This window comes from Apiotrichum porosum, assembly GCF_003942205.1.
Source record: "Apiotrichum porosum strain DSM 27194 chromosome Unknown scaffold_11, whole genome shotgun sequence".
Taxonomy (NCBI): domain Eukaryota; kingdom Fungi; phylum Basidiomycota; class Tremellomycetes; order Trichosporonales; family Trichosporonaceae; genus Apiotrichum; species Apiotrichum porosum.
The window spans coordinates 1,060,497-1,087,500 of NW_021167118.1; the positions used below are offsets into that span (position 1 = coordinate 1,060,497).

General features: G+C 56.7%; 9 protein-coding genes across 9 annotated transcripts; 4 read left to right on the forward strand and 5 right to left on the reverse strand.

Annotated features, from left to right (window-relative positions):
• Positions 1 to 808: 808 nt before the first annotated feature.
• Positions 809 to 2,551, reverse strand: EHS24_002026 (uncharacterized protein; the record flags this gene model as incomplete). Its single annotated transcript, XM_028617776.1, has 5 exons — positions 809 to 952; positions 1,016 to 1,074; positions 1,142 to 1,994; positions 2,118 to 2,174; positions 2,225 to 2,551. The coding sequence occupies 5 exons, from the start codon at positions 2,549 to 2,551 to the stop codon at positions 809 to 811; spliced, it is 1,440 nt and encodes a 479-aa protein (XP_028474239.1).
• A 917-nt stretch (positions 2,552 to 3,468) lies between these two features.
• On the forward strand, positions 3,469 to 7,215 carry EHS24_002027 (uncharacterized protein; the record flags this gene model as incomplete). Its single annotated transcript, XM_028617777.1, has 4 exons — positions 3,469 to 3,609; positions 3,655 to 3,723; positions 3,779 to 4,879; positions 4,924 to 7,215. The coding sequence occupies 4 exons, from the start codon at positions 3,469 to 3,471 to the stop codon at positions 7,213 to 7,215; spliced, it is 3,603 nt and encodes a 1,200-aa protein (XP_028474240.1).
• Positions 7,216 to 8,036: 821 nt separating this feature from the next.
• Positions 8,037 to 8,933, reverse strand: EHS24_002028 (uncharacterized protein; the record flags this gene model as incomplete). The annotated part of the gene is made up of 4 exons (XM_028617778.1): positions 8,037 to 8,234; positions 8,284 to 8,345; positions 8,386 to 8,499; positions 8,579 to 8,933. The coding sequence occupies 4 exons, from the start codon at positions 8,931 to 8,933 to the stop codon at positions 8,037 to 8,039; spliced, it is 729 nt and encodes a 242-aa protein (XP_028474241.1).
• Positions 8,934 to 9,483: 550 nt separating this feature from the next.
• EHS24_002029 (uncharacterized protein) lies at positions 9,484 to 10,011 on the reverse strand (the record flags this gene model as incomplete). The annotated part of the gene is made up of 1 exon (XM_028617779.1): positions 9,484 to 10,011. The coding sequence occupies one exon, from the start codon at positions 10,009 to 10,011 to the stop codon at positions 9,484 to 9,486; it is 528 nt and encodes a 175-aa protein (XP_028474242.1).
• Positions 10,012 to 10,060: 49 nt separating this feature from the next.
• Positions 10,061 to 11,342, reverse strand: EHS24_002030 (uncharacterized protein; the record flags this gene model as incomplete). The annotated part of the gene is made up of 4 exons (XM_028617780.1): positions 10,061 to 10,689; positions 10,736 to 10,838; positions 10,892 to 11,108; positions 11,206 to 11,342. The coding sequence occupies 4 exons, from the start codon at positions 11,340 to 11,342 to the stop codon at positions 10,061 to 10,063; spliced, it is 1,086 nt and encodes a 361-aa protein (XP_028474243.1).
• Positions 11,343 to 12,494: 1,152 nt separating this feature from the next.
• On the forward strand, positions 12,495 to 14,656 carry DHR2_1 (putative ATP-dependent RNA helicase dhr2; the record flags this gene model as incomplete). The annotated part of the gene is made up of 7 exons (XM_028617781.1): positions 12,495 to 12,653; positions 12,729 to 13,314; positions 13,402 to 13,566; positions 13,630 to 13,736; positions 13,776 to 14,080; positions 14,156 to 14,285; positions 14,435 to 14,656. 7 exons carry the CDS (start codon positions 12,495 to 12,497, stop codon positions 14,654 to 14,656), a joined length of 1,674 nt encoding a protein of 557 aa, XP_028474244.1.
• Positions 14,657 to 15,671: 1,015 nt separating this feature from the next.
• On the reverse strand, positions 15,672 to 18,810 carry EHS24_002032 (uncharacterized protein; the record flags this gene model as incomplete). Its single annotated transcript, XM_028617782.1, has 7 exons — positions 15,672 to 16,166; positions 16,216 to 16,287; positions 16,333 to 17,467; positions 17,540 to 17,611; positions 17,673 to 17,914; positions 18,347 to 18,696; positions 18,759 to 18,810. The coding sequence occupies 7 exons, from the start codon at positions 18,808 to 18,810 to the stop codon at positions 15,672 to 15,674; spliced, it is 2,418 nt and encodes an 805-aa protein (XP_028474245.1).
• Positions 18,811 to 20,087: 1,277 nt separating this feature from the next.
• EHS24_002033 (uncharacterized protein) lies at positions 20,088 to 22,673 on the forward strand (the record flags this gene model as incomplete). Its single annotated transcript, XM_028617783.1, has 6 exons — positions 20,088 to 20,176; positions 20,250 to 20,361; positions 20,528 to 20,614; positions 20,682 to 20,906; positions 20,975 to 22,177; positions 22,227 to 22,673. The coding sequence occupies 6 exons, from the start codon at positions 20,088 to 20,090 to the stop codon at positions 22,671 to 22,673; spliced, it is 2,163 nt and encodes a 720-aa protein (XP_028474246.1).
• Positions 22,674 to 23,606: 933 nt separating this feature from the next.
• EHS24_002034 (uncharacterized protein) lies at positions 23,607 to 26,000 on the forward strand (the record flags this gene model as incomplete). Its single annotated transcript, XM_028617784.1, has 6 exons — positions 23,607 to 23,687; positions 23,750 to 23,797; positions 23,883 to 24,062; positions 24,132 to 24,179; positions 24,237 to 24,648; positions 25,945 to 26,000. 6 exons carry the CDS (start codon positions 23,607 to 23,609, stop codon positions 25,998 to 26,000), a joined length of 825 nt encoding a protein of 274 aa, XP_028474247.1.
• Between the last annotated feature and the right edge of the window lie 1,004 nt (positions 26,001 to 27,004).

A 27,004-nucleotide genomic window follows, 5' to 3' on the forward strand; every position in this document is an offset into this window, starting at 1 on the left:
CATGGTCCCGTCGGCGGCTGTGGCCGCTGGGTCTGCAATATGCAGCACGCTTACCCGTACGCACACACGAGGTGTCTCCGCGCCAAGCACCCAGCATGGGGCGGAGACGGCTCCAGGCCAATGTCACGCACATGCGTACAGCACATTGGAAGGCAAGGTGGCCACGGGGTGTCAAGGGAGGAGAAAGGGAACCCCGGGCGGATATCCGCCTTTGTTTGTGAATCAGGTAGCGAGCGACCATGAGTATGGAGTCGGACGCATGGCACCCGTCCCCACCCGGCCACCAGGGCCTGCCCAAGGTCCAATCTAATCAGAGCACACATCCCATCCCGTAATGGCATCGCATGGGCTCCTCGTTGCACCCCTCCCCCCACCCCACTGCCAAGACAGCAGGGCAACAAATACGACGACAACGACGACGACAAGTCAAGGGAAAGTCAAGGAAGGAACAGAAGACTCGGGGTCTGGATTCCAGTTGGTCTCGGACAGGCCTGTACGCCTCCAACAGCCACAGGTAGGAGACAACAGCCAAGAAAAGCAACGCAACTGAATCCCAGGAGGTTGCAGGAACAAAGTCGGAACAATGTTGACAGACGACGTCCAGTTGCTGTAAAAAAAAAGGTTGCATACATGTGGTGTACTGTACTCGGCTCTTCGGTCCGTCTAAAACCGTCCTCCCTCACCCTCACCCAACAACAAAAGGCAAACGTCCCAGGCTCCGCCCCGGCCTCGCGCCCACCCTCTCTGGTGTCCACTGGTTTATATATAACTGTCACATGGAGCGTCCAGAACGTCCTAGTGCCGCGTCCTAGTGTCCCGCGCGGCCACCCTTGCCGAGGTGGATAATGTTAAAGGTCAGGCAAAAGGTCATGACGGCCACACCGTAGATGCCCAGTGCCAAGGCGGCCCACTTGGTGTTGCCGGCCTGCGAGCGGAACAGGCGGAAATAGAACTGGGAATGGTTGTCAGTGGAGTGGACAGTGGAGTGGACCATATGCTGGGCGCAAGAACTCACAAAGCCTGGAAGGATAAAGCTGATAGTCGTCGAGCCGGTCGATCCGACAAAGCTGAGAACTGCAAGGTTGTCAGCACAATGGACGTTCGGCACGTCGATTGGCAACCTCGACTGAACTTCACTCACCAACATCGAGCTCATCCACGAGGAAGGCGATCAGGTATCCCGAGACCAAGATACCGATGGTGAACCCAATAAATTTCTTGCGGGGCATCTCCAGCGTCGAGGGCCCGTGAGCGCCATCACCGACCTTGGGGACCAGACGGTCGTTCTCGTTGGCCGAGTCAAACGACTCGTCGTCATCGTCCTCCTCGGACTCTGACTCGGGCTCGGGCTCGGGAACAACGAGCTTGTGCTTCTTGCCTTTGATGATTCCCGACGTGAGCAGGTAGATGCACGAGCGGCACGGCAGGGCCTGGAGCGGGTACGAGAGGCCGACGAGGAAGACGATGCCGAGGCGGCCAATGGCGACCACCAGCGACTCGGCAGGGTACATGGCGATGACGTTGGAGCCGACCTTGTCGCCAAACGTCAGGTATCCGACAATGCCAAGCACCTCGTACACGCCAGCAGCAGAGAAGATTGAGCTCGAAATGATGAGGTTCATCTTCTTCTGCGTTTTGTCCTTGAGCTCGTTGTAGATGGGGAACAGGTTCTGGGCACAGGTGAACGCAAACACCTGGACGGGGAAGGACGCGAGTGTGTTGGTGCCAAAGTGCGCGAGCTCGACCTTGCCGCGCTTCGGGTCCGGGCCCTTGACAAAGTACCATCCGATAACGACAACGACCATGTACGCGACTGACGAGAGGGCGATCTGGCTCGTGAAGCGCAGGCTGTCAAGCGTGCGCATAAACGACAGAGGCACCACGATGGCGGCCGTCATGAACAGCCAAAAGGTCTGGCTCAGGAGCATCGAGTCTTCGGCAATCGGCGTCTTGAAGATGTGCCCAAACGTCAGGCAGACTTGAGGGAGAAGCGTCTGAAGAGAGTCAGAAAGGGGAGTCCGGGGTCCGGCATACAGCACACAGCACACATGCGAAGCAAGGATAAGCCGCTCGCCTCGCCGACAGCTCTGCGTGAGGATCGACGCGATGTTGCTCACCTTGCAGATAATGAGATACGAGACCGACACGCCAAAGCACTTGATCGCAATGGCCAGCTGCGTTGGGTGTGAGCACCACTCATTGTATCTTTCTTTCCTGTACCCACGTCAAACACTCGCACAACCCAGCCCTTTCCAAAGGCCAGTCGGGCGACCTCGTTGAACGAGGCCTTTCGTCCCTCGTCGCCGGGTTGCTTGCCCACGAGCGTCGCGCAGCGGCTGAGACACCACAGCCCAAACACGGCTGTGCATGCCGAGAAGATGCACGACACGATACCGGGGATCATGCCCATGCTGGCAAACGCTGCGGGGAACGCCAGTGCTCCGGAACCGATAATGGTGTTGGCCAGGTTGGAGAACGACGACAGGACGCTGGCACCGGGAGCCGTCGCGTTGTCTCCACGCCGCCGGCGGCGGTGGGAGCGCGTCGCCATGATGGTGGAGTGCTGAGGAGGAGGAGGGGAAAGGGGGGGAGTGGGAGAGGTGGACCCGTAGTTCTGCACCATGGATGGCGAAGATGTGAGGTGCCCGCGACGTGGTGGCGCGAGCGGGAGGCTGAGGCTGGAGAAAGGGGGGTGAGGTTGCTGTGTAATTGTGCGCTGGCGCGGGGGCTTGCTTGGCGGGGTCCTATGCCGGCGGCCTTGGTGGGTATAAGCGGAGTGTGGGGGTGTGGGTGTATGCACAAAAGTGTACGTGTGTCTAGATGATCTGTATGAGAGAAAGAGAGAGAGAGAGAGAGACACGAGAGACGTGTTGTTCGCCGACAGAGAGGTGTGGGGGCAGACTGTTGCTACCCGGCGACGCGCGATAAGAGAAGCCAGACAGCCAGAAAGAGTCGTCACCGGCCAACACGGCTCCAACAGATGACTCATACGCAACCCGTGCGTGCGCCAGGCTTCGGATGGCACCACCCACGGCCACCCACCCAGTGCATACACGCCGGACACACCGCACGCGCGCGCGCGCAGTCCAGGGCAGACACCAGAGCGGGGGGGGGACCACACATCGCAGATGACCGAGAGAGTCCCATCGTCGTTGGGTGGCGGCGGAATGGTCCATACTGGGATTAATTACAAAAATATATACCCGTCACTATATTCAGGCTGTCGCGCCGTGGCTTAAATGAACCCCCCTCTTTGCTAACCAACCCACCCACTCCATTTGCTTCCGCACGCGACTGCCTTCGCATCAGGCCATCAGGCAGGACACGGAAACCCAGAGTACACAAACAAATACCCAACAACCCCCGCACAACACAGGTACACATCTTAAACTCTCACCCAACAACGACAGCCACAACCACATCAACCTACTCGGAAACACAGAAACAGCAACCCACTCTCCTCCTACCATGAGGGCCGCCTCTCCCCCAATAGAGTCTCGCACAGTCTACGGCACAGTAGAACTCGTGGCACGCAAGTCGGGCAAGGTCCTCTCGACTTTCCCAATCGACGCAGAACGAGTCACCTTTGGCCGCGACTATGACTGCGACGTGAGCATGCCACAACACGGCTTTCCTTCTGGCTGACCCCTTCAGATCCGCATCTACCAACCCGACGTCTCCAAACTCCATGCCGAGGTCTTGATTGACGTAGCATCAGGAGCAGTGAGTTTGCCCAGACCTCACCATTCCACAACCGCGCTCTGACACACACACCCAGGCATCACTTGTCGTACACGGCCACAACGGCGTGGTCTACTGCGCCGCTGGTGGCAAACCAACCTTGCACAACCCTCCCGAGGTCCTCTTACTTGGCGACGGCGACACGTTTACCATTCGCAAAAAGCAATGTCGCTTCACCTATGGCGAACCAGCCACCCCGCTGGCATACATGTCCCCTGCTCCCAAGCGCACCAGTGAATCAGCTACCCCGCGACGCCGCACGTCCATGCGCCTCAGCATTGTTCCTCAAGGAAAGCGGTTCATGCCTTCCCCTGCCAAACCTCGTGGCCTGGGACTAATGCATGGAGCAACCCCCGCAAAGTCGACACTTTCAGAGGAGATTGAGCCGCCTCAGGAATTTGAGGAGCTCGTGGACGTTGCCGAGGGTGACGAGGGTGACCGACTCTACCTCGAAAAGAAGGACGACGAGGAGGAAGAAGAGGAAGACGAGGGAGCACCTTGCTTCAACCCGTTCATGACTCCTCAGCCCAAGCGCAAGGCTGAGCTGGGTCACACAACTGCCGTCCCACACACTCTTGTGATCCCCCCGCCAGAGGACGACAAGGAAGAAGAAGAAGAGGAGGACGTCCCTCCACCATCAACCGTCCCTTGGTCTCCTCGCTCCCGCCCCGTCCCTCTCCCTCTTGCATCAGACGCGCAGTTTGAAGAGGCTCCGGCTCCCACCACTCCCGGTCGCAACCTCGTCCCTGCGCCCCCGGTCTCTGCTCGCTTGGCCTACTCAACTCCGCGTGGCTCCGACTCGCTCCGCAAGTCGCTTCTCCTCCGCTCCGCTCGCAAGGTCTGGGAAGAAACACACTCGCAAGGGATTGACGGCGCCGAAGCGAACGGGTTCATTGAGACTGGCCGCCGTCGCAAGTCACTCAACAGCCCCAAGCCCGCCTCCCCGCGCAAGAGTCTCACCCCCGTCCTGGTCCCGCCACATGTCGCGTCTGACTCCGAGTCGTCTGAAGAGGAGGAAGATGCCTCTGACAAGGAGAATGGGCTTCAGTGGGTATACGAGGACGGCCAGCATGCCGACGTCTCGCAATTTGACGACTCGGATTCGGACCGTGAGAGCCTGGACGCGGATTTCATGATCGTAAGTTTTAGATGTTGGTGTTCGTGGCAACTGACTCTCTGCAGCCCGGCCAATCAATCATCGACTTTCACAACCACGTCGAGGAACCCAGCGACAGCGAGGAAGAGGAAGAGGACGAGATTGAGTACGAAGAAGATGACGAGGAGTTTGAGCCCTTTGAAACGCGTGGCTGGTCCCCCAACTCGGAGGAGCTGGCCTACAGCCAGGAGGAGAGTGGTGAGGACGAGGAGGAGCACGATGCTGCTGGCGTGGACGCCAACTCGTCGCAAGAATCGCTCGAGCTCGAAGACAACGATGGTTTCGACGTCGACGGCGACTTTGAAGTCGAGGTGAACACCATGCAGGTCGACCCCGCCGCCATCCCACTTCCCGACAGCCCGGCGCCTCCCCTCGCCGGCCGCTTCTACACTCCTCAGCCTCAGAGGACCGCCCTCGGCGGTGCACGCATGTCGCTTGCGGGCATTGGCAGCAACGCCATGCAGTTTGCGCCACTCATCTCACCACCACGAGAGGCTCAAGTGCCTACTACCCCCGGCCGTCTCGGCAAGCCTGTTCGCAGCTCGTTTACACCTTCCAAGGATGCCCCCGTTACGCCGCCTCCCAACGTCCCGGCCACACCTGCCAAGACTCCGGGCACTGGCATGACCCAGCGCCAGCGCGACAAGCTCGCCACCCCTCGCGCGCTGCCTGAGCCTCCCAAGAGTTTCCGCTCCCCGGTCAAGGACCAGCACCCGTTAACAAACTTGATGGCGACCCCGACTCACCGTGCATTGGCCTCGCCACCTTCTGTGCCCGTTGATGTTGACGAGGAGGAAGAGGATAACGTTCTGGTGCCCCGTACTCCTATGGACGACATCAAGCGTCGTCTCGGTGCTCTCCGACTCAAGAGTGCCAGTGCCAAGCGCCAGTCCTTGGGTGCGTCCGGCAACACTGCACAGCCTGCCCGTCGTGCCACGGTCGGCTTTGTCCTGCCCGAAACACCCTCGCGCAACGCCAACATTCAGGTTGCTCCCCACACGGCTCGTCGCGCTCCTGCCGCCCCTCGTGTCGACGTCATCGATGAAGCAGATGGCGAGAGCCTCCCTCCTACCCCGACAGCGGGTGTCATTGACGCTCCCATGCTCGCGCTGGCAACGGGTGACGAAGACGCCAACGAGGCGGAGGAGGCCGAGGTCATTGCCGAGGTCACGCCCAAGCGCTCCAAGCGGGTGTCCATGTCGTACGCCGGTGTCCGTGACATGCTCAACACTCCCGTCGTCCCCAAGACCCCCGCCCTTGACGGTGTCCGCCAGATGCTGCAATCTCCCAAACAGCAGGCCACGCCCATGCTGGCTGGCGTCAAGGAGCTGTTGAGGGAGCCGCCCGTGGAGCCCAAGACGCCGTCGCTTGCCGGTGTCAAGGACATGTTCCGTACCAGCACGGTGGCGCCTACACCCAGGTTTGACGGTGTCAAAGAGATGTTTGCCGGACGCCATGTGCCGCAGACTCCGGGTATGGAAGGTGTCAAGGAGATGCTTGAGGAGGACGAGAACGAGGAGGACGAGGTCAACAACCTTCCAGAGCCGGTCAACGACGCTCCCGAGCCCATCGAGGACAAGCCCCAGGACCCAGAGCCCATCTCTCTCCCTTCATCTGGCGAGTCCTCGCCGAACCCCTTGGCCAAGCGTCCTTCTCGACTTCCCACCTCCACCCGCCGAACAGTCTCCAACCCGGTCAAGCCGCCAACCACTGCTCCCAAGCGAAGCACTCGCGCACAAAGCAAGGAGGCGCCCACCACCACCACCCTGTCCGAGCCGGCTCGCCGTACCCGTACCGCCGCACACCCCGTCGACCCACCGGCATCAGAGCCCGCCCGCGTCACCAGGACTCGTGGCAAGTCGGCCGCCCCCAGTGAGCCCGAGAAGGAGGAACAGGTCCCATCCCTGCCGACCGGCAGGACCGCCCGCACTGCTCGCTCTGTGTCAGCCCCGACCCGCCGAACCCGGCAGGCCACCGAGCCGGCCACAGACGCATCATCAACGTCCAAGCGCAAGGGCCGCACGGCCTTGGCCGAGGCGACCGACCAGGACAAGCCTGAGCCAGTGCCCGCGCCGGCCAAGACCGCACGCCGCAAGGCATCCAAGGCAGACCTCGCGTCGGCCGCTGTGGCCGAGCCAAAGGCAAAGGCCACCGCCGCGCCGGTGACCAAGGGCAAGAAGGCCGAAGTCATCCCAACCGAGACCAAGTCGGCCCCCACGAGACGTACCACGCGAGGCAAAGAGAACAATGCCACCGGGTCAGCAGGCGAGATCCCCAAGCCTGTAGGCGTGGCAGCTAGGACTAGGAGCCATGCGTGAGAAAGAAAGAAGCTTGAGAGAAGCTTGAGAGAAGCTCGAGAGGATGAGAGAGGAGGAGGGAGACTAGTTGACGAAACTTGAACGAGGAAGATACGATACATATTTTGTAATTTATTGTGTACGAGGGGGAGGAAATGGGCTTGGACTGGGACATATGCACTTCTATTTTCATCACGTTCACTACGCTCAATGCTCATTGCATAAAAACACCACGTTCGGCTACCAGGCACACGTGCAGCTTCTCGGACTGGTTACGAGCTGACAAGGTCGATAATTACTTAAAATAAGACGCTGCGGGGCGTCGGTGCGCATGTGGCAGGAAATGCGTGAGACAACAGCCTTGGCTCACGTTCTCGCCATCGACAGCCCAGGGCAACTTGAAGTTGACGCCGGTCCCATCCCAACACGTCCTCGGCGTCCTCGGTGGGGATTTCCACCTTCGGCCTCCGTGTGTACAACTGCCGTTGAACCGGGTTACATAAAGAATACGAGAGAAAGAGACGCACGGACGATACGAAGGTGCCTGAACCCGAGCCAAGCAGTGTGCCCTGCCGATACTGTACACACACTACAGCAGGCTGCGGATATGTTCGTCGATGTATTTAAATATGAGAAGGGTAATCCGCACTGTATCGGCCCTGTTTTCGCGGTCTTTGCGGTGCCTGCGCTTCTTCTTGATCTCATACCTCCGCTCCGTTTTGACGGCTTGGGCTGAAGCTGACGTGAACGAAATCAAGAGAACACCAGATTGGTGTCACTGGAAAATATTTGTATGGCGCTTTTGGTGGTGATGCGCCCTGGGTGCTTGTCCCGCGTAATATTCAAGCGTACCCTGGTGCCCACAATGTCGACATTGTGTCGTCGCCTGACGTATTCGCCGGACCCATGGGGAAGGCGCAGGCGTGCTGCTTCTCGAGGGTGTATCCGTAGAGCGTGTTGATCGCCTTGATGATAGCCTCGGAATCCATGACAGTAATGATGCCGTCAATATCGCCGTACGATGACCAACTAACTTTGAGCTGGGGACGGTTAGACCTGACACACGGCGAGCGCCATAGCATGACTCACCGAGTAGTTTCCTCCTTCCCAGCCCGGTAGCTTTTTGTCAAGCCAAAAGCGCATGCTCCTCTCTGCATTGACCTGTCTGCGGGTCTCATCGTCCATATGTACCCGCGGGAGCAAGCGGGGACCCTCTGTTGAGTGACTTGCCAGTGTGCGGTGCGACAAGGAGATCACGTTTTGCCGCTTCCTCAACCATGAGGGGCGTGTGGAACCAGCCAGGCGCTGCGAACATGACATATTCGCTGCGCGTCACGAAAGCCCACTTTATTAGATGAAGGTCGGGCTGGGCCTCGGAACAGACTTGACTTCGATATTTTTTCGGCGATGCGGTCGAGCTCTTCGAAGCTGTACACTTGGGCGTGCGTGAAGACAAACTCCAGGCCGTCAAACTCCTTGAGGTCGATGCCATAGCGGTAGAGAGCGTTCTTAAAGTACTTGGCCCGCCAGATGGGACACATATGATACTGTACCCGTTGGCCTGCGCGGACCTCCTTCCGGCGGGAGGTTCCAGCAGCGCTTGACGCCCGCTTCCGTGTCGCGGAGAAAGCCACTTCACCGTAAACGCCACTGAAGGTGGCAGCAAGACCAAGGCCAAGGCAGCCTCGTCCGCCGCAGACGAGAAGAGCCACGCCCCCAGATCTCTCAAACCGTTCCATTAGTACAGTCACCGGTGCCTGAGCGCAACCGTATTTACGATATACTCCCGCTAATGGTCTCCCACAATCCCTGTGCGCTAACGACGTCCTGCTTGCGACATGAGTATGAGGCAGTTGGCTGTGTGGTGCATTCTTGCACAAGCATCGTATCCCTCCAAGCGACTGCCCCGAGTTGGATGGTCCGATGGAGAACCAGACCCTCAAACCTCTCAAAAATGGCCGTAAATGATGTACATATTAACAAGCGGGCGACATGCCTCGTGTGGCGGAGAGACCATGTCCACAGACGTGGCCGGGGGACGAGAAAAGGCCAAGTCGTGCAAGAGGTGGCGGTTCCACGGTGACCTCGCGGCGAGACTGGCCGCGAGGGCGGTGGATCGCATGACTTTGGCAAGGCGGCCTAGTTAGTTATTCAACAGTGAATGACAGCATATGGACCCGTGCACCATCTCGGCTGTCTCGACACGAAGGTGCTCATGGACGAAGACGGGCCTAAAATGTTGGGCCACAAGTGCTAAGACGCAAACCGGCTTCTAATTACACTGCTATGTTACTGTCCGCGTTCGAGTGCATGTGGACGCGGAGCGAAGGACAGAGGGTTACAAGAACAATATTGGCCCAGACCTGCCGCCAACGGCACGAAGGTGACGGTATGATAGTAGCCTTGACTCTTCCCCTCGCCATCAGCACGAGGAAGCTTGAACTTGACGCCGATGCGGTCTCCGTCTTCAGCCTTAAACACGTCGAGGGTACCCTCCGTGCGGACACTCTCTCGATGATCTCGATGAGCTTGTTCGTCATTTTGCGCATGTTCGAGGGTTTCATCTTCGGGGATTGGGATCGGGAGCATTGAGGTATACGCGTGGAGAATGTCTTTGATGGGCACGGACAGGTCCCTGTAGTAGTTGCGCTTCAAAGCGGTCGCCTCAGCCCTGTCGATCAACGACAGCTTCTCCAGCCTCTCCCTCTGAGCCTTGATATCAAAACTGGATCCCCAGAGCGGCTTGGTCGTCTCTCCTGGGCGCTTCTCCTTGTACCGCGCGACTTCGTAGGCAAGGTAGTTGCCGTGGACTTCCATCTTGCTGGGGCGTGGCATCCAGCCATGAGCTGCTACTGTCTTTTGAAGACTAGGACATGATTTTACCAATCTCTGAGGGTGAGCCGAACTTTTGAGTGAAGGGGTTAGGAACGGATGCAGTCCGCAGTCCCATCCCCTCCACAGGGTTGAAAGGCTTGATCGGGTCCTTGTGGACCATGGTCTCCCAGAAGGCTTGGTGATCTTGGTTGTTGTTGCAGAAGGAAATAGGCTCGGGCGGCCGATCACTCCAATCCCTCGGCGTCGTAAATTGGACTGGAAGTTCTGGGAGCAGACTAGCAGTTTGTAGACGGAGAGCGTCGATGGGGAGATTGTTCGTGTCAATGTCGGCCCAGGGAGTTGCTAAAACACCGAAGATTGGAGGCGTGATGCCGTCGCCATCCAAGTCGGTAAAAGGTCGGAGGCTGCTCGGCAGTCGGCCGCGTTCAACCGGTGGTGGTGGTGGAGGTGGGGGTGGTGGGGAGCCCGAGCGCCAGCGGTCCGCAAGGGCAGTGTATTGAGCATTGTTACACTGCCTTCGCCTCATAATGTGGTAGTCAGACTTGGCCACCAGCCTCCACCCAGACGAGCGCCTGAGGGTGTAGTAGCTGACGAACATCAGGAGCTCCTGGCGTTGCCTCTTGCCGTTGTCCCCCGAGCTCTGGAGGTCACAACATGGGGCTTGCTGTTGTTGCATTAGCACTACTACCTGGCTCCCTGACCTAACACAAAGTACTCGCCAGTGCCAATGCCACCTTTGCTCCCCCTGGCTCCTCGAAGAAGACGGTGATGTGGTCCTTGTCACCAATAGAGACATGGAATGCCCCCTCCTACAGTATTACAGAGATCAGTGCGGCACTGTCAAGCCGTTCATATCACTCACAATTGGGCCGCAAGCCCTCCAGCTGGCGGAACATCCACTTGCCTGCGCGCTCGTGGTCGTGGTAAAATGCCTTGCTTTGTACCGAGGCATGAATGCCGTTTTGGCTGTAACCGCGTTGATCTGCGAACCACTCGCGCTTGTTGGCGTCGTATGTACCACGAAAACGACTCTACCGCCACAGCCTGTAGCCACTGAGGTGGTCGACAAACCAGTAGTGCTGTGCCACTGCGGTGTCAGCTCGTCTCTGTGTCCACTGCGGCACTGCTGTCCCACGTCTCACGAGGATGTACTCAGGTTCATTGGGTGCAAGCTACTCAGGCGGTGGAGCATCTCGAGCATGCTTGGGGAGTTTTCCTGTGCTGGGATTGGCAGGAAGGGGGTGGGCGGTACGCTTGGTTGGGACCGAGCTGGAACTGGAGCTGGATGTGAAAGGTTGAGGGTCGTTGGACATTGTGAAGATAGTGAAGGGGGTGGTAGAAGGGAGGATAGATTGTAAGGCGGTTGAGCGGATGAGTGGCCAGTGGATTGATGACACGCGGGGCCACCGTGGCACCGCGTACCGTGGGCACCCGCCGAAAAACAGAGCCAAAGCGCCACAGGCCACAGGCCACAGATCCACAGATCCACGCAGGCGCGCAGGCCGTCACGCGTCAAACAGTGCAAACGCGCATACAGGCAAACAGGCAAACAGGCAAACAGGCTGCAGGTAAACATGCAAACGCGCAAACATGCGCAAACATGCACATATGCACATATGCACATGCACATTTCCACGTGGTCTCTGAGATCTCTGGATCTCTCTCTGAGCTCTGTGCACCTGTGCTGTGTGCACTGTGGAGCAATATAGCATATATAGCTCCGTAGCTCCCCACGTAGCGTCTTCATCTCGTCTCTCCTCTCACCTCTCCTCGACCCTTCTTTACATTTCATCCAATCAAGCATCTCAACCGTCCCTCCCTCTGCCTCTAACATGTCGTATGCGTGACAATATATGACCATATGGCCCTTTCCAATCAGTGTCTGACAGCACAGATCCAGCAACACGACCATGCCCTCACAGCCCGCCAGTTGCTGGCGTATATTGTGTGTTGCCCATTATTACAAGCAATTGACACCTCCAGACCCACCCCACCCACAACGCTTTGGCAACCGACGCCCTTGCAACCGGCCAGCACGTCACCTGGTCCGCCAACCAGTGCGACATTCTCCAGTAAAGGCTTCACCTCCCTGCGTCTGCCGAGGCATCACTCCAGCAACTGTTGGATGCCGTAAGTGCAGGCGTACAACAACACTCTAACCTGCAGCTCCACACCCACCAGGCGATAATCGTTACCTCCCCTACCGGCTCCGGAAAAACAACACAGTATGTGCTGGGAGTAGCACGCACTCTGCGAGCGGGTGCGACGCGAAGCTAACTTGCAGATTTCCACAAGCGGTAGTGTGGGATCTATTCCACTCGGCAACTCCTGGAAAGGTATACCTGACCCAGCCGCGTCGCATTGCTGCCGATGGCGCAGCACAGCGGCTTGCCGCTGAGTTGGACGTCAATCTGGGAGAGGTCTTGACAGGCCTGATGCGCCTGATGCGCCGTGGCAGGGTGTAGATGCCGAAGAAAAGCACTCGCCTTGTCGTCGTCACCGATGGTCTCCTCATCCAGCGCTTAGGGGACCCCAAGTTTATGAGTGACCTCAAAGTCATTATCCTAGACGAGGTCCACGAACGCTCGGTCAACATCGACATTCTCTTGGCTCTTGTACCCCTGGTAGGTCCACCTCTAGAAACTTCTACGTAGGCTGGCTCGCGGCTGGCTCGCGACAACACTAACGACATCACACAGCTGTTGAGGCAGCGACCCGACATGAAGTTGATTGTTATGTCTGCAACCGGAGACAGCAAGGCCCTCAAGGACTTTCTGCAGGACAGGTGTAGACTGCCCACAGCAGATATCAACTTGGGGGGTCGTCCACAGGAGCTCACCCACGTCTTCACCGAACAGCCCATTGAATATTACGATGACTGGATTGTGGACGTCATTTCGCAGTTGCTCCTTCACCATGATCCGCACATTGGAGGCATTCTTGCATTCTGTCCCGGTGTTGGTGAGATCAAGCAGATCCACGACAACTTGAAGACCTTCATTTGGGACCATGACAGCGACCACCCGGACAACCAGATCGGTCAGTTCCTCGAAGTCATCGAGCTCTACCGCGACGCCCAGTCCCAGGCGACCAAGGCTCTGGACGAGAAGCGTTACGTCGATGTCGGTGGTCAGCGTTGGCCGGTGATCAAGGTCATTCTTGCCACCAACCTGGCGGAAACATCATTGACATTCCCGAACCTGTCACATGTCATCGACTGTGGCTTTTTCAAGCGCCCCTTGTACTCGCCCAGCACAGATTCATACCGGGCCCAAACATACAAGTGTGATCAAGCGCAGATCAAGCAACGGGGCGGCCGTGTTGGACGAACCGAGCCAGGTTTCTTTCACTCTCATGTTCATTCTTGTCCAGGCATCGTCTTTCACGCATACACGGCGGAAGATCTCCTGGACCGCGACGAGTACCAGGCACAGGTGCCCATCACCCGCGTAGACCTCACCCATCCGCTGTTTACCTTGATCACCCACGAACTAGTTGTCAAGGCCGGTGGTGGTTTCAGTGACATCGAGTACATCAGTAAGCTTCCTGTAGTTCATATCATGTGGCGCTAACATCCAGCTGCCCCAACCAATTCCCAAGTGGGATGCGCACTCACGAACCTTTGTGCCCTCAAGTTTGTGGACCCCGTTCGCTTCCTCCCTACACCCGAAGCACAGGCTGCAGCAAAACTGGGCCTGGAGCCGTGTGTAAGCCTCTACTATTATCGTTTCACCTACTGATGCCAGCTGGCGCGTCTCTTCTTGATTGCCGAAGGCGAGGGCAAACGGTACTCGTGGGAGATCTTGCTACTTATTGCCGTTCTTCAAGTCGATGAGCCCCTTTACGATGATACTTCAAAGGAAGGTGGCAAGTCGTCAGCCACTTCTTCACCCTCTGGGCGACCACCTGTCAGCCCTGAACATTGTCGCCCGCTGGCTGCAACAGAAGCGGTACAGTCATGTAGGCGACTGGACTCGGAAGTACTCATTGCGCATGTCCGTTCTCGTCGCCATTGGGAGGAGCTTTGCGGATCTCAAGGCTCTGTGGAAAGGTAATTCCTGACCATTGAGTTTCAACACTGACATTTCAAAGCACGCAACGATAACGACATCATTCTCCGCTACAGCGATGACACGGAGAAGGACCTCGCCCTTGTCTACTTTCTCCTACAGGCCTTCCCTCTTAACCTCGCGAGGCGTATCCATGACGATCAGTACCGCAATCTCTCCTGGGAGAAAATAGGTGGCGGGGGAATGGTGCGTGTCTCGACACAGCATTGGTGATAACGTCGCAGGTCATGCTCAAGGTCCTCATCAGCTTCGTCAACCTTCATGGCACCCTCCTGGATTGTTTACACACCAGTGCGTGTTTGATTGACGAGTTATCTTACTGATTGAGACTTCAGCTCGACGTCAAGGCAATTGACAAGACCCCAGACGATGACCCCCCGCTCTGCAAATGTGTGAAAAGTCGCGCTGGCTGCCCAGACTACGCTGCCGCTCGGATACAGATACGCTCCCTCCCTCAAGTTCGTGTCCACTCCGCCATCTCTTCATTCCTCCCCACAATGCTCCTTGCATCAAGAATTCTGTTCTTTGAACCCACACTATTCCCTCCCACACGCTAGCCAGAATGTACTGGCCGATTTGTTTTTGTACATACCAAACACAATGCTGATTGTATCAAGCATCCCAAGACTTTATCTTAACGCACACACCATTCCCCCCCGCACGCTAGCCAGAAAGTACTGGTCAAGCTTTCTTGTACTGTACATACCAAACACAATGCCGATTGTATCAAGCACTCTACTTTCTCTTAGCGCACATCATTCCCTTCCCCACGCCCTTCGCGAGATGTACTGGCAGGGGCTTTGTAGTAGAACATTAAGGTCATTGTTGCGTGGAAGGCCGCGCAGAAGGACTTGAGCTGTGCAGTGGAACTGGCGGGGCGGCTGGAGGTTGGTGCACCAAACAGGCCATTTACCGAGTGTTTTAACAGTCTGCGCCCTTGCTTCCCTCGCTCGGCATTCTCTTCTCCATTAGGTTACTCTCAGCAACCCCACAGACCACAGGCCACAGGCCACAGGCCACAGGCTGAGAAGTGATGAGGCATAAAGGAAGGCATACCGCTGTTGCCCCGGGGTTATCGAAAACACCGGCGCGGCAGCTGTGGGTGGCAGAGTGGCGACTGTGCGGATGCAAATCCCAATCGGCAGCGGAATGGGATTTGGGACGAAAGTCAGTGACGGTGTTCGTGGTCGTGGTCATGGTTGTGACATTCGGTACTGCATGGGCAGTGTCATTGGGCACTGAGGTCACTGACACAGATGTTCCAGACCTTGGTGTACCAATGCCTTCAAGACTGGGTAGGCCTTCTAAAAGGGACACACATTTGTTTATTGCCACAAACCTCGATCTACATATTGCTTTATTTCTGATTTTCAATTTTGCTTCCTGCCCTACACGCCCTTTCCCCTTTTCTGCGGCCGCGGCAGCGGCCGGTCAACGGCTAGTTCTCTAGCGAATGTATCATCTCCAGTCTACCTTACACGTTCTCTCAAGCATTATTGCATCTACAGGAGTAACGGGGCCACTGATAGTCGCCGCAGCGGAACACCACCAACGTGCTAAGTCGAGCGGGATCTAACCCTCCTCTGCGGCCTCCTCGTCCGCGATGTCCTGATATACCTCCTCCACTGTCTGGGGTGCTGCCAAGACATGCGCCTCGAGGTGTTGGAACACCAGGATGGCCATGAATACCGTCTCTGCTCGAGTCATCTCCCCTGTACGTGGCTTGGGAATGTTATCGTGCTTGGCCTGGGCCTCGAGGGCAGTGGTGTAGTTGAAGGAGGTCAAATGTTTCCCAGTCTGGACGTCATGGAGTTCGATCCAGCTTGTCGCCGGTTCCAATCTGCCTGTGAAGGGATCGCGAGTAATTTTGACTCGGACCACTCGGCCCAAGACGTCTATGCCGTGTCGTGCCCAGATTGAAGAAGCCGTCCCGTAAGGCAGTCGAAGCCGGAATCGGAATGGAAGGACTCGGTTGTACATGGTGAGGAACTGGTGACACATGAACTGGGACATGATGACCTCGAGCATTCCCTCTGTGTCCTGGGTGCTGGTGGAGACGACCTTTAACTTCGCTGTTAGCTTTAGAAATAGGTGGATACTGGCGCCTATAACTTACAGTGTGGCCATGTCCTCCCCCTCCCGGGAGCTTGTCCCGCGCCCACTTTGTGCGCGAAGAGTTGAGGGCCGCCTGAATGTCAGCCGCCGTAGTCGGGCTAAGCAGTTCAACACTCACCTTGGCAACGGTGTCCATGTACTTCTGAGGCTGGTTCACCTTCGACCACTCTAGCCATTCTTTCCATGACACGAGGTGGCCATCGTCCAGGCCAAGGTCGATAGCGCGCTTCTGGCTTTTGATCCTTTCCTTTGCGGCACCTCCCACTCGGCCCATCTTGATCATCTTGGCCATCTCATCGTCGTATGTCTTAGGCTGGTGAATTTTAGCCCATGTCATCCACTGTTTCCAGGTGACTGAGCTGGGGTCATCCACCCCAAGGTCGAGCGCCCACTGCTTGCGCTTCGCTGCGGCGGTTGCAAGTCCTCCGAGTCTGCCTACTACTTTAGCCGTAGCGGAGTCAAGCACGTTGCCTGCGTGGGCCATCGGCGAGCCTCTGTTGAACGACGACTTGTTTTCCGGGGCCAGTACAAGTCCAAGTCGGGAGACTTCAGAGTAGATCAAAGGGGTTCCGTAGAAGCCCAAGGCCGTTGCGAACAGCCACTCGATTCGGGTGAGCAGAAACATCTCTATCAGGACCACCCTCGGTTGGATCTGAAAAAGAGAAGACTGGCTGATGCCCTCGGTAACGTTGTCAAGCTCCTCATATGTCATGGCAATGGCATGCAGAAAGAAGCGCGGAAGGTGGAGGAGCTCAGGCAGACTCTGCCCGTAGAGGTAGTGGGCGGAGCCGTGCTTGGACCAGTACTCGGGGCTCTCATGCTCTACGAGCCGGTGGGCGCCACCTTTGAGAGGGAGACCGGAGTATCCCGTTGGTTTCCTGGGTGCCCGGCTGCGTGCGGAACCGAAGTAACCACCAAGTGCTGGGGGAGGTACTACCCATCGCCGGCCGGACGCGGGCAGGGGGGGGGGGGGGGGGGACTTCATCTGCAACGTCAGCTTCATTGTCGCCACACCCCAAACTCTGGCCATGCGAGGCCTCAGAGGTGGCAGATCCGGCCTTCCCGCGGAGGCGCTGAATGTAGAGGTAGTACTCACCTTCCTGGTCATGGACGTCTTTGCAATGGCATCCCGAGCGACGATCTTGGCGGCACGAGGAGCAAGGGTTGGAGACGCAGCATGGGTGACTTCGGACGTCGACGTGTTTGGCTCGTTGAGCGCGTCGATGAGTGGTGACAGCGAGGGAAAAGGACTGCTACTCGTCTGGCTTATTAGTCCTTGATGGCAAAGAGCAGTCACCCCGGCAGGATGAACAGTGTTTACTCACGGGTAATGTGTTTGTTGACTGTCCATCACAGCGGCTCTGTCCATCACGACGGCTGCGCCCATCGCCTGAGCCCTAGATGGATGTGTCAGCTACGTTAAACGCAGACAAGATGGCAGGGTGGTGGGATACTCACAACAGAGGTGCCGGCCAGGGGCACCACACTGTACACGAGACCGCCGGAGATGAGGGGGGCGTGGGTGTCGCCACCGCCACCCGCTTGGTAGCGAGTGACTGGAGGCATCTGGATGGGATGGCTTTCGGTGAGGAGAGCCAGGAGTAGTGAGATTGGGATTGTTGAGGGGGTGTGGATGGATGGGACGTGACCCGACGGACACTGAGTGTGGTGAGCGGAAGGAAGATGTTGACGGCAAGCGCCTACACACACCACCTAGGCTGGGATTACAAAAAGCAGGCGCGTCCTACCCAGATTCCATTAGTACAGTCACCATAGGCCAGGGCACTTGCCTAAACATGTATACTTAGATACCCCCGCTAATGGTTCACATGGTTGTGCGCGGCACATAACCTGCATGCCTGCAACAAGGCAACATGACTATGCTGCTGTCGTTCGTGTTGTCAATTATTGCTCGAGTATGGCATCCCTCAAAACAGCAGAATCCCCAGCTGGACGTCCCACACAACGCTACACCCTCAAAAAAACCCCCCCGTCAAACATGCAAATAAGAAGCGGAGCATTAACCGGAAACCCATCCGTGGATGAGCTTTTGGCATGAGACTACTCTTTCTCTTTAACAGTATGGGATACCCGCCTGTGGCGGAGCAATCTTGTGCACGTGTGTGTATCACCTTAGAGAGGGTCAACATAAGGAGATGCACGAGCTCCGACGACAGCCATGGCATGATCACGATTGCCGTCGATGGGGCGGCCTTGAGGTTGGGTGTCGGACTTGTTGGTCTCCTGCTGCTATCCCAGGAGGGATCACACTTTGGCTCTTGCTTGTCGAACTGGATAGGGATACTCTCAATATGGGAGAACTGGAGCCAGTACTTCCCATTCCTGACCTCCAGCGGACAGGACCCATCTCCTTCTCCGAGTGACTCAATGCCGAGCGCTAGAACATCCTCGAGCGCGACAGTGTCGTCTCCCCAACCGTAACCCGCAATGACTATCTCTGCAGCCGAGCGATAGCCCCGTTCTGGGGGATCCGAGTAACAGTCATTCCGGCGGTATCTTCTTCTCTTGGTCCTCTCAACTCACCCGGGCGAAGTCTGTCGATCAGGTTCAACCTCCTCTCACCCTGGAAGACCATCGCGCACCCGCGCGTGGTCAAAGACTTAACGTACACCCCTGTACAGTATTATGGTTTTACTTGCTGATGCTTGCTCATCTCTTCTTGATTCCCGAAGGCAAGGGCTAGCCGTGCTGGTGGGAGATTTTGGTGCTCATTGCAATCCGCCGAGTCAATGAGCGTCTTAGCAATCAGTTGTTCAAAAAACGCAACGATAACGACCTCACTCTCCGCCACAGCGATGTCACTGAGCAGAACCTCGCCCTTATCCCAATGATGCTGTTGTGGAACACCATGCATCTCAGACATAGAGCTCCTAGAGTGATGTAAGCTTCTAGGGAACTGCTAGGGAACTTGCCAGGCGTAGTGGTGAGCTATACGTCTCGGTTTTGAATAACTTCACTCTATTGCTAATCCAACGCACCTTCAAGATAACTGCCAGGGTCCCTCGGTGCGGTTTGGATTCAAATTCCAACGTAGAGTGTTATTACATAGTTGGCATGCCAAAAACTTATCCACGGATGGGTTCTTGGTTAATGACTTTGGTTTATTTCTCGGGATAGACGGCCCAACAACTCGCTTGTCAGTAGTCAGGGAAGTCAACTCAAGAAGGGTACATCTTGGCTCGCTCGCCTCATTATTGGAATGGCGACTGCCACACGACCGACAAGCATGGGCATTTCAGCCTCAACCCGGATCCTTGATTACTATTACGGTCACTGCACACAATTGTCCTCGTCCGCACCACCGAGAGTGTGTTCTTCTGTTGGTCCTCTCAACTCACGCGGCCACGTCTGCGAGCAAATGCGTTCTGCCACACGCTCCCGCACGCTGCGCTTCTTATTTCAACATTTTTGGCACTTTTGAGGGTCTGGTTTGCATTCGACCGTCCAACTTGGGAGTCCAGTGCTTGGAGGAATGGCAATAATTGCGCGATAATGTACACAGCACTGACAACTACCCCATACCCGTGATCCCAGTGCAGTGCAGGCATGCCGGTTGGGTGCTGCGCAAATCCCCAAGTGAAACCATTAGCGGGAGTATATCTTGCGGAATAGGGCTGGCGTTGGGTCGGGTGATTGTACTAATGGCGGAGCGACCGACACAGATCTCAGACTAGTGCGTCTTGGACGCGCCTGTCTTTTGGCAGTGCCAGGCCGTTTGTGATTTGGACACACACATCCACATCTTCCTTTCCGTTTACCTCCCGCAGTTTATCATCCCAATCCTCAAGCTACCTCTATCCACCCCAGAATCCCTAATCACATTACCACAACTACCACCGGCATTCCTCCACCATGCCAGCTCGACACGCTCCGGCAGGCTGGGTGGCGATAGTGTCCTTTCTGCAGCGCTTCCCACCGGCCTGCCATCGGCGAGCTTGTCTGTGAGTACCCCGCCACCCTGCCATCCTGTCTGCGTTTGTGCCTATCTGACTTAACTTAGGGCACCACCCGAAGCCGCCGTATTGACGACAACATCCTCGTCAACACAGAGGGTGCTACCGTCGAGGGCAGGCGTCCTCCTCGCCCGGCTAAAGTCGCCGCGGCCAACAAGATCAAGGCATCGGGCGTGAGTACTGCATCCCTCACCCCACAAGCGATTATCCCCCTCACGTCCCCATCCAACTCCCGCGGCCTCCACGCTCTCTCTTTTGGGAGGTTGGGAACGGCTTCCTCCATGTGGCCTGTCTGCTGTCCTTTCCTGCTATTCAAGGTCACCGCTAACGGCTTGGTAGTCGCGTTACCGTTCCTCGACGCCAAGTGCTACCGGGGCGACTCGAGCCCACGATGTCCACAGCCCCGACACTGCAGTCACGGCGGAGGTGAGTCTACTTCTAATCCTTTTTGCCTTCCGACTGCCGTAAAAATGGAGCTGACAATAACGACTAGGCGGTCGCGGTGCGCAGAAACCCCAGTCGGACTGTTCGGTCCCACTGGAGGACTGTCACTCCCAGCACGTCTGGGGCCACACGCCGCCTCCCCACCTCGGGGACAACTGCCCAAAGTGACATGACACCCCCGACTTCCATGTCGAACTGGAGAACTATCTCCACTGCGACGGCTACTCGCGCGGCCCGCACACGCACAGCTGACCTTCCGTTGATGCCCGAAATCGTGAGTCCTTTTTGATCGAGTCCCCGTGTAGCGTCAGGATCTTGGGAACGCAATTGCTGACTCTGAAGCCTTGGTCGCCCACTACCGCCTTCCCCAAGCCCAAGCATATCGATATCGTTTTGGATGGGCCCCAACCACCTGTACCCGTGGATCTCGGCACTCACCCCCCCCACGGCATTGGCATACTCTCGCTGGACGAGCTGCGCTCTCTCCCACAGCCATCAATACCTTGTGACTCTTACCCACTGCCGAGGCTTCGCGCGACACTGCGGGTGTTTATCCCGCGCCCGGTTGCAGACCCGCCCACGTCTGATTTTGCCACAGAGAGGTCTAGGTACGCCGCGTGGGCGTTGCTTGGAACTCCTCTCAGTCGCCCCAACCTCGTTGGCATGTTCGAGTTGTCAATCGTCCACTACCTTGAGGGTATCAAGGAGAAGAAAATCCATCACAAGTACTTCTTCGCCGTGGCCAAAGCGTTTGGAGGACCGCACGGTTGGGTCGATTGGCTTCTGGGCACCTTGGTGGGTTTGCCAGCTCTACGTGAAAAAGCCCTTCACGGGCGGATTATCACCCAGAAAGCCCTCGATTCAGTGCCGCGGGTTGGCAACGGGCCCGAGTCCGATGTCGTGGGGCTTTACTGTCTCGAAGGTGCCATCCTGGCTCGTTTCTTAGCCTCAGGTTACCCGGGGAAGTACGGCGGTGTATCCTGGAGCAAGGTGTTTGCCCGATCAGCAACAGAAGTAACCAAAAGGGTCCGAAAGCAGAGGGGAGTCGGCAAGAGAATCCAGCGGCACACCTGCCCTGTTTGGCGTGCCAAAGAGGGCATGGCGCTGTACAAGGAGGGCATGGACCTGCCCGAGTTCGACAACATCGACTGGTTCTTCTCTCACGTACAGATGTACAGCTTCGAGGAACTCGACAAAATCGTGACGAAGATCGCCGATTTCCCCGAGTTCAAAGGCAAAGCGGACCTGGCCCGCATTGCGTGGAGCGTTGTCGTCAGGTGCGAGTTTGTCGTGTTCACAGCGCTCGGCCACTACTGTTCACCTCTCATCGTCCAAGAAGCCTCCAAGAGAGACCTGCTCTTGGCTCCGTTTACCGCCAACACCTTCAATCGTGGTTCTCCGCTGGCGCGATGCGGCAGCTTGTTCAACCCAGTGACAGGCGCCGCCGCGGGCAAGATTGTTGGCAAGATTGCCAACAAAGTCAAACACCGAGCGACGTGGGCCAAGACGAAACTGCCGGGATGGACGGGCGGAACAAGCTATGTGGTGAGTTGTGCTGTACCGGCATTGTGGTTCCAAAGCTAACATTTTCCAGTTAACGGCTGGCTACTCGGACCCGAACGACGTCGACGGCATCGTCACTGTTGTCCACTCGCAGATGATGAGAGACGATTTTGAGGCGCTCCATGGATTGAAAGTGCCAGTGCAGTTCCGACTGAGATTTCCTCACGGAAGTGGAGCCTTCGTGAAGAAGAACCACAAGATTAAGCTGGTCGGATCGACTGTACGTATGACCATTGCCCCCGACCCGGTGTCTGGCCGCCTCGACCCGGATACAAGCGCCATCCAGGTATTCCATGCCCCGACCAATAAGCTGCTCCTGTCATTCACGTACGGGCAGGCCGTTCAGATGGAGCTGCAATACGAGAAGAAGCGCAAGCGTAAGACGCGTCGCGACGGCGCCAACCGCGCCGACACGGTTCGCATGGCAATTCTCATTTTCAAACACATGAAGGAGTACCTCCCGACCGCTCCACTCTAAAAGACTCGCTCCCTCTGGCAACGTTGAGGCAATAGTGAGTACAGACCTCATTAAAGTATGTATCTGTTCCTCACCTGCAGAAATATGTAAGGTTCTTCTGACATGTAGAACGGATGGCAAGAAGACTGGTGACTGGGCCACTGGGAAGTTGCTTGTATTGCTCCGCGAGCGGACATGAGCTACTGTTTGGGGGATGCCCGCGGGTGAGAGCAGATTGGACATGCTGGACAGTTCTGGCTTAGAGTGGATAAGAAGTAAACTATGTAGGGTGTGTGATTGTCACCAGACGAAAAACTCATTCACGGATCCACGGATGTATGAATTTGGTTTATTTCTCGGGATAGCGTGCCAACAACGCTTGTCTAATTTCAGCGTATCCGTGATGACTAGAGTGTGTTTTCTTCTTTTGGTGCTCTCAACTCACGCGGCTACGCTTGCGAGCAAGTACGTTTTGCCACACGCTCTCGCATCCTATGCGCTTCTTATTCCAATATTTTTAGCACTTTTGAGGGTCTGTGCATTCGACCGTCCGACTCGGGAGTCTGGTGCTTGGAGGAATAGCAATAAGCGACCACAATGACTACCCCATAACTGTGATGCAGTGCAGGATGTGCATGCAGGTTGGGCGCCGCGTCCATCCCCATATTGTTGAACTATTAACGGGTGTATGTTTTGCGGCATATGGCTGAGAGAGCGACATAGAGATCTGGGACTATGTAGTGGCTCTTTCCGACGCGCCCACCTTTTGCAAGTGCCAGGCCGTTTGGGGTCTGGAGGTACCTTCCTTCCGCTCACCACACTCATCCCGTTCCCATTTCCCCAGCTTCATTCATCCATCCCCCTCCCCAAATCTTCTTCCGACGTCTTGCGCACATACTTCACCCCCCCCCCCCCCCCCCCCCCCCACCCGCCCCCAACCACTACCGCGGGACCATGCCCGCCCAAACTCGCTCCAGGAGCATGCTGGGTGGAGATACCAGCGCCTCCGCACCGCTTCCCTCCTTGCGCTCGAATGTGAGTAGCCCTCTTCACCCAGCCATCTTGTCCGCCTTGAACCGGTCTGACACAGCGTCTAGCGCACACGCTGCAGCTCCCGTGGCCAGAAGGCCCGCAACCACACCTCCGTGAGTAACTGCCCTTCTTCTGGCTGGAATGGGGAGGGGGGGGGGGCGGCTGACTGTTGTTTGCCACCGGCGGCTGATGGACCAGACCGGCGCTCCTCAGTCCAGCGCTCGTCCTTTCCCTTCTGTCGCTCCACTCCTGGAAGCTATCGAGGAGGTCGTCCCGCCACCAACAGCAGGCCGTAACCTCAAGGGGCCGCCTACCCGTCCTTCACGAGCGGCCAAGGCCGTCGCTACCAAGAAGCTCAAGGATTCGGCGGCGAGCACCGTGAGTACTGCATCCCCCAGCCCCACCACAGCCCCTGTTCTCCTCAAGGCCGCCCCTAACGCTTGGCAGAGACGTGCAAAGGCGGTTCGATCCCCAACCAGCTTGCCCCCGCAGGAGGTGAGTCAACCATTCCTCTCTGCCAAGGAGGATAAAGCTGATGCCGCATCCACTTAGCAGACTGCAAGCACCGAATTCCCAGTTGTTTCCGGAATCTCGCGGGTCGGGCCTGTACCAGGGGTTCCTGTTGTTCCTTCTGGAGAGCCCCACGGCCTTCAACTTGCTTCCCTCGAGGACCAGGAAGAATTACCCCCTCCCCGTTCCCTTGCCCCACCCCCGCGCTCAGCATCCGCCATCCGAGTGAGCATTCCGGTTCTTATCACGCGTCCCCTCCTCCCCCCAGGCGTATCACCCTGGAGCACTCCCTTGTCCATCTACGCCGCCTACCTGTTCCAAGGTACCCCGCTAGATCGCGAGAACCTTATCGGCCTCGTGCCAGTGGGGCACCTGCACTTCAGGTATGGCATCAAGGAGAAGATTGGGCTCCAGCAATATCATTATGCTATTTTTGATATCATGGGCGCCGATGGTTTATTGACTTCTGTCTCGCCAATACCGTCTCGCCTTTGGCTCTCCTGGAGATTGCCACCGATGGCAAAATTACCACGCAGCAGGCCGTCGACACGGCGTTCCGAATGACGCCCACCGAAGCGTCCGAACTAGTTACTGTCTACATTAACACGGGTGTTATCGTTGCGCAAGGCTTGATGCCCAGTAAACCAGTCCAAGGTTGTCATCGAGGACGTCAAACGACGAGGACGTCAAACGATTGTACGGCGTCGAGATGCATTTGATGCTGTGGATTCGGACGACGCGGGTTGTGGAACCATCGGCACAAGGTCAGAATGGACATTATCCGAGACCCCTTGACTGGCCGACTCGAGCCAGCTACATGCAAGCTCCTTGACGTGTACGACTACGCGACTGTCAAGTTGCCAGGCTCGTTCAACTACGGGGCTGCTCTGAGGATACAGGCAAACCGCAACAGGGAAAGGGATTCCCAAAAGGGCGAGAGGATCTGAAACGCGTCCGTGCACATTTCTGGCCATTTCTGGCGCTGCGCAAGCTGTGGAAGAGGTTTTCCAGGACAAGGGGGAGACGCCAATTAGCTGCCGCGATCGGCACTTGGAGCTCACCAGAAAGTGGGAAGACCCTGTTCAACGTGAAGTGTTTCCTGGTTGCTTATATCCGTCTGAAGACACAACCTTGTCTGAATTTATCACCTTGCATTCATGGCACGCTCGTCGATGTGCCTGCCCCCGACGAGGGGACCTTCGTCAGCCGAATCTTTGACTAGGCTGCGTCGGGCTCACCATAGGGTTGTTGAACAGCATCTGGAGGTTGCCAGACTGTTCGGCGACGGGGTGTGCCCCTTATACAAGGAGCGGATATGATTCCTTAAGGGCGCAGGAGCAGGCAGGGTCGGTGGCAGGGAATCGCAAGCTCTCCGTTAAAGAACCGGGGAAACCGAGGGGGCCTTGGCCGGAGACGCGTATCCTTTCCTCGTAAGACTGGACCAAGCATATTCTTAGACGTAGTACTTCCTGTATATACGGCGGTGCTTCAGCCGTCACAGTGTGCACCTGTCACCGACCAACATCATACCAGCAGCAAGCCCAGGCCATATTGGCGTAGAAGAAAATACCGACTGTCTGGCATGCACGACATCGCACGACCCTGTGAGTCGTCCTACAACCCATCCTTTGGGTTGAACCAAGGCGGGCCTTTTCCATTTGACGTCCCTGAAGGACATTGATGGCCCCATCCACATCCTGGACGTCCATTTGCCTAGAAGCGTAACCAGACAGGCCACTCAGACTGCCAGAGGACCAGATACTGCTCAAGGTCTTCAAGATCCTCCGTATCCAGATTTCAGTTTGAGCGTATGCTGAGGGCCGCTCAAAGCCTTTAAGACTGAAGATGAGGAAGGGTTCTAACTTGCGTACACGAGTGAAATCCACATACGGTGGGACAGAACTGATAAGGACTCTAATCCAATTTGATCGCGATCTATGACCTCAAGCGCATTACAGGAATCTGCGTGGTGGCTCTACTGCACGTTTTACTACGCCAGGTGGCACCAGGCTATCCTAGCCAGGCGGTCGCAAGTGAGTCGCAGTGCAAAGTCCCAGTCAGGTTTTTGTCGCAAGACATCCCGAGGGAGACCTTGCGACGTTTTGACGTGGCAAGCCAATCCCTGCATGAGGGTGCGAGAATGATATTCAGGGGTGTGGGTGCGAGGCAGGCGGATGAGGGCTGAGTGACATAATGCCGCATCATTCACCGCTATGACCTCAGGCCGGGTGGCAGACGGTGGAAAGCGAATCCTCAAAGGCAGGTATCGGGCAACAAAAGTGGTCGTACACGGCCTGGACATTTTTTTTGGGACAAGACACTCGAGGGTAGCATACAGACGGTTGCGAGAATTAGCCTTAGCTGGCGTAATGCATTGCACCATTTTCCATTAGTGTACAAATGGCACTTCAACTTATCGCACTACCCAATGTTGGCAAATGGATTAGGAGTGCAGCGGGCATTTTGTAGTGCGATTAGGAAGTGGGTGGTGATGGTAAAAAAGTCGCAAAATGCAAAAATGGTTCGAACGCACATCAAGGATCGAAAAAGACGGCTGTTTCGACCCATTTCTGGTCCAGTATTGAGAGTGGAGACCTTGGACTCGGTACAGAGAAAGGTCTTAAGATGGTTGACCACCATGCCAAGTGTCATCAAGGCCAGATAGTAACCTGAGGTTAGCGGATTGGGTCCAGAAGGTAATGTGACTTCTTTGGTTTGATTTGCATGTTTGGACAGGAGGGTAGTGATGCTAGAGAGACAGGGTGAGGCCTGGGGGGTGGGCCAGTCGGTTAAAAAGGCCAATGTAGGGT